Source organism: Cydia splendana, chromosome 3 (assembly GCF_910591565.1).
Source record: "Cydia splendana chromosome 3, ilCydSple1.2, whole genome shotgun sequence".
NCBI classification, from domain to species: Eukaryota; Metazoa; Arthropoda; class Insecta; order Lepidoptera; family Tortricidae; genus Cydia; species Cydia splendana.
This window is the reverse complement of record NC_085962.1, coordinates 22,240,347-22,246,502: the sequence shown is the minus strand read 5'-3', so window position 1 is coordinate 22,246,502 and position 6,156 is coordinate 22,240,347. Positions and strand designations below refer to the sequence as shown.

The following is a 6,156-nucleotide window of genomic DNA, read 5'->3' as shown; positions in this document are numbered from 1 at the left end:
CATATTATTGTATTGTCATCAGAACTACATACAGCTGCCAATTTTCATGACGCTGCGATCCTTGGAAGATGGTTAAATTAGTTACCTTAGATTCCATTACATGTTAGTTACCTACATACAGGTCGACCTAATAAAAGCTTGTTAAAAACGGAACCCTTAGATCACTCGTGCGTCTGTCTGTCTGTCCGACCATTCCCCCCCCTTTATCTCTGAAACTATACCTACTGACTGGCCCTAAAATTTTGAAAAAAATACACAATAAGTATAGTATTTTACCTATAGATATAGATGACATATTAGATTAGATTTCTTTATTTCAAGATGAAAATTACACTATAAATTTGCTACATTCGTCAAAATTATGTTTATCTTCTCATCATGATCGTCAAAAATTACATTACCTAGAAATTTAAAATAAAAAAATAATAAGATAACCTATCACCTAGTACTTAGGAAGGAAAACCTATTAGAAATGTGCAGTCAAGCGTGAGTCGGACTTATGTACGGAACCCTTGGAACCGGAATCCGACTCGCACTGGACCGGCTTTTTTTTACAAAAGTGCTAATTTTTAGTGGGTAATTTCCATTATTGGACACCGACATGCCGACTTCATTACCCACTGCCCTTACCGGGCTTTCAGCATGTTCATTATTTATTTTTGTTGTAATTAGGCAAATGAAATCTACAGCCGCGGCCGCGACAAGCCGTCGGGGCGGGTCGTTCCAAAACGAGTCGGCTATTGGTCGGAGCAGAGCCCGCCCCGAGCGCGCGCCAGCGCCCCTCCCGTCGCTACCACCCGCTTTCGTTTCGTTTCGCTCAGTCAGTCGCGATTGTTATCAGGTGCACGTTGGTTATTTTTTTATTCCGTGCACCCGTGACCGGAGTGTAGTGACAGCAGTGTATGTGCGATGCCCGGACGGTGATCGAAGCATGGTGAACTACGTTAACCCGCTCGCCATGTACCAAGGCAAAGGCGGGCAGTACGGTGCGAGTGGCTGGTACGGTTGGCAACCACAGAACTTTGAGGAGCAGCAATGGTGCGCGTGGAACGGGGCGCCGGCCGGGGGTGAATGGGTGCCGGATCCTCACCATTTTCCGAAACGGGAACCGGGGGAACGAGAGATCGGGGAGATGCCGTCGCCGGCGAGAGGGGACCTCGCGAGCCCCGGCGAAGGATCGCCTGGCTCGAGGCCCTCACAGCCGCCCGCAGCGCCTAGATCGCCTTATGAGTGGATGAAAAAACCCAACTATCAAACACAAACGACGCCAGGTTTGTTTATTTATTACTTTCATGAACTATTAAAAAAAATAGGTAGGTAGAAAAGAGCATTTAACAGAAGAGAAATAGGGTACCTATACCTATAGTATTTATGACAGGTATGGTCATGAACTTAAACGGGTAGGGTTATAATATGTATACCTATATGGCATGAACGGTGAAGAACGAAACTGACTTTTGACACTTGCTATTTTACCTCAACACGCATCGTAACATGATGAATGCGTGACTGGTGACATGCGATTAGTATTTAGTAGGTATATATAGGATAAAATTAAGTAATAACACACCTAAAGAATCTGCCATAGTCTACACACCTACCCAGGTAGGTACCTACTTCCTGTTTTACATTTTTCTTTTTGTTACATCTGCCTCTCCCTATCATCTAAATTCTAATTCATCTAGCTAGAGAATGACGCGTAGTTTCAACCACTAATATTGACGCTGACTGTACCTAACCTAACCTCTATCTAGGTAGGAATATCGATCTAACCAGGGGTGCGAAACTCCTGACTTCGGTCAAACTCGGCTCCGCTCGGCTCAGCATTGCTCCGAGCAATTATTAGGGTTGGCACCACTTGACTTCCTTTTGCGTGCACGACCACAGATAAGATAATCACTTGATTTTTGACAACCCTAAATAGCCGAAAGGGATAGTGCCATGTATTAGAAAGGGACAGCATGATTCGACCCTGAACCGCTGTCAAACTTCGTTTTTGTAGGAAGTTTCCTTTCTGTACGGTAGTACTATTAATTATTCTGTGATCTAACGTCGGTTGCTAGAGGTAGATAGGTAGGTAAGTATGTGGTAATTTGTTTGTTTTGTATCTCCACTCCATCACAAATAGTTAAATACCTATTATAAGAACGTTCAACATGGCGACCAAGCTGTAAAAGCCTAAAGTTTAGGCTCTAAATCTAAAAAACCCTAATTGCGATCGTGCTATCAATTTAAGGTAGACGGCCACAGGGCCGCATGGCGGATTTTAGTATTCTTTGTATAATTCATAATTCATTTATTTATTACTTTTGTGGGTTTACAATTAAATAGGTCTTATAACTAAAATTCAGTACGTGTCAATAGAAAGTCACAAAAGTGCGTCCACTGGTCCGTTGCGTGCGATGCGCCTAGGGTTGCCAACTTTTTTTTGGTGGAATATAGTATTTTCCAGAATAAGGCATCAAAAATATAGTACATTTCAAAAAAATATAGTACTTTTAGATAAAATACTAAACATGAGTGTAATATACGTTTAATCGGAAATATAGTATTTTAGCGTACTATATATTATATAGTATTTTTCCAAAAGTATATAGTACAGAGAGCCAAAATATAGTACAATACTATATAATATAGTACGGTTGGCAACCCTAGATGCGCCCGATGCGTGCGATGCGGCCTGTGGACGACTACCTTTACGCAAATGAGTTAATGTGATTGAAATTGAAACATATTTCGCAAATAGCATAACCTACCTACTATAAAGCAGCATGTAAGTACAGTCGGAAAAGTAAAATTTTTTAGTTTTTTAGGGTTCCGTACTCAAAGGGTAAAAACGGGACCTATTACTAAGACGACTCCGCTGTCCGTCTGTCCGTCCGTCTGTCTGTCACCAGGCTGTAACTCATGATAGCTAGATTAGCTAGACAGTTGAAATTTTCACAGATGATGTATTTCTGTTGCCGCTATATACCTAACAACAAATACTAAAAACAAAATAAAATAAACATTTAAGTGGGGCTCCCATACAACGAACGTGATTTTTTTGCCGTTTTTGCGTAATGGTACTGAACCCTTCGTGCGCGAGTCTGACTCACACCTGGCCGGTTTTTTAGGGTTCCGTATCTCAAAAGTAAAAAAAGTAACTTTCCGTCCGTCTGTCTGTCAGTCAAGACCCTTATTATCTCGGGAACGCGTCCGTACCGAGTTGAAATTAAAACCATATACCTACCTACTCAGGTCTAAGTCCATTGATGCTGTAAAAAATAAAAAAAAAGATACCTACCTGCGGCCGTTTATGCTCCAAAAAACGTACCTATATTTCGACACTCTCAAGGGAATCAAAATTTATAAGTACTACCAGTTGACTTAGAACTAAGAAATTTGGCAAGTAATAATGTCTTACACTACAAGTACAAGTATATATATGTCGCAGTAAGATAGATAAAGCCGTTATATAGTTATAACCCTAGGGATATAATTATATGACGTAACATAGTTATATGAAAGCGATTCATTACTATCTTACTAGGTATATAACTATAATACGTCTTTAGTTTAGTGATATAGTTATATTACTGGATTAAGTTTAGTGAAATAATTGTAGGTAAGAGTGCGGCGGTGCGGCGGAGGTATAGTTATATTCCTAGGGATATAGTTATATGCCGTATAGTACGTATTATAATCATATTCCTAGTAAGATAGTAATTGTAGGTATTAGGAGTGCGGCAGTGCGGTGGTTTTTGTTATATCCCTAGGGATATAGTTATATTATTATATTATTATATTGTTTAATACACTAGCAGCTGAAAGCTGATGCGTGTATATCACTGCACTTGTTTTTTTAACGATTAGTGTTCATATATGCCGTATTATAATCATATTCTTAAAGATTGGTTACCCAGAAATGCAATACAGCTAACAAACATTACTGTGAATGATCCTATACCAAATGAAGAGTTGTCGCTGAGAGAAATATGCCAAAAATTATCGTTATTTGGTGGCCAAGGTTATTTCAAATGTTCCTGTAAAAAATCAAATACACAGTGATAGATGAAGAAAAGATGCGCCTGCAAGAAGCATTCAGTACTATGTAATTCTAGAGGTCATAATTCCACGTCATGTACCTAAGAACAAAAATTAAAAATATGGTGAAGTACTGTTCATTTTTTCAATAGATTTTATGTATCTAAGATTGATGTATCTTAATATTATATTTTCATACTGCTATTTTTAAGGGTTTATGAGTCATTGCGATCGATTCACGAAAGTTGGCGCGAGATTTGAGAGAATTTCAATGAAAATAGCTGTCACTCAGTAGAAATCTCGCGCCAGCTTTCGTGAATCGACCTATACTTACGTAATATTGCTAAAAAGTATTACAACTAATTGCAATATTACTATCTTACTAGGAATATGATTATAATACGTATTATACGGCATATAACCTATATCCCTAGGGATATAAATATACCTCCGCCGCACCGCTGCACTCCTACCTACAATTATTTCACTAAACATAATCCAGTAATATAACTATATCACAAAACTAAAGCCGTATTATAGTTATATACCTAGTAAGATAGTAATGAATCGCTTTCATATAACTATGTTACGTCATATAATTATATCCCTAGGGTTATAACTATATAACGGCTTTATCTATCTTACTGCGACATATACATACAGGGAAAAATCTGAAAACTATTTTTATTTTATTAGCCTATGTGTGTGTCCCACTGCTGGGCAAATGCCTCCCCTCTCCCTTTCCAATCCTCCCTGTGCTCAGCAAGATCCCGCCAATCCCGCTGGAATGCATCCAGGTCGTCCCGCCATCTCTTTCTCGGTCTGCCTCTGCCACGACTACCCGGGGGATGCCAGCTAGTGGCGATTTTAGCCCATTTACCATCATGCATCCGACAGAGCCTGGCAGTCTTCACCCCAACATCAACGACTCTGGCTTTGGAGTGAAGCTCTGTGTTCCTCACCCTGTCAGATCTTGGGACACCCAGGATACTTCGCTCCATTGCCCTTTGGCAAACCTTGAGCCGGGATTTCTGCGCCTCAGTTAGTGACCAGGTTTGGGCACCATAGGTGAGGATGGGCAAGATGCACATGTCGACGAGCTTGCACTTCAGTGCAATTGGGAATTTACCCTTCATGAGTTCCTTCATGGACCAGAAGCTCCTCCAGGCGTTTTCGATCCTTCTATCGATCTCCTTGTCCTGGCGATCTGTGAAGTAGACTATATCTGGCCCAGATAGGTATACTCGTCGACATATTGCAAAATGTTACCATCCACCGTCACCCTGTGCTTCTTGCTGGTGGTCATTAACTGGGTTTTGGATCTATTCATCGTCAGACCAACCTCAAGGCTTGCGTTGCTGAAAACTATAAATTGTAAAAATAAAATAAATCAAAAAAACGTTACATTTGTACGGAACCCTCGGTCGGTGGACGAGTTTTTTCATACATTACGTACTTTCAAAATCGCAAGTGGTAGGAGAAATTAAGTACCTATACCTAATTTGAAAACTAGGTACGAGTTTTAACAATATGCACTTCTAAAGACAATGTTGTAGATGTAGAATGTAGAGAATTTTATGGAGCATATACTTCTCCTAGCACAGTTTTCCTACAGTTTTATTGTAGCTTTCACAGTTTTCATGAAAATTTATAAAAACCAAAAATGGGGATATAAAAGTGGGGGGGTAAACAATAACTTAAATCTCGGCGTGTTTCTACTTCTATTTATTCTTATATATATACGTAAAGTTTAGTTTAGCGCTTTCTGCCGGATGGGCCATACCCCCATACTAAATCGAGCTAAGGACGGCTACTTAGCTCGATTTAGTTCCTAGGTACCACTTTTCACAAACTCCCGCCGCCAGCCCTCTAGGCACCTCGCCACACCGAGTTGGAGCCAGTTTTTATTTATTAACTTTAGTTGTAGTTTTAACCTTTCCCCTTTTTTAGTTTTATGTAGTTTTGTTAAGGTTCCATTTTAATGTAACATTTATTAAAATGAAGATAACTTTCATATTATCACTATAGATAGGTTATACTCATGCATATTAAGGAGCTCAAAAATATACTTGTTGTTGTTGACTAGTTTTCGCATTTTTTATACCACAATGATTTATAACTAGGCTTATA

The 6,156-nt window shown here is 39.6% G+C and overlaps 1 protein-coding gene across 1 annotated transcript in view; it reads left to right on the top strand.

Moving 5' to 3' along the window:
• The first annotated feature begins 816 nt into the window (after positions 1–816).
• LOC134806858 (homeobox protein CDX-1) overlaps positions 817–6,156 on the top strand; it is a 38,259-nt gene continuing 32,919 nt past the window's right edge. The window contains exon 1 of the mRNA XM_063780263.1: positions 817–1,271. Within this exon, the coding sequence (XP_063636333.1) occupies positions 932–1,271 (340 nt within the window). The 5' untranslated portion in view covers positions 817–931. The remainder of the gene's footprint in view (positions 1,272–6,156) is intronic.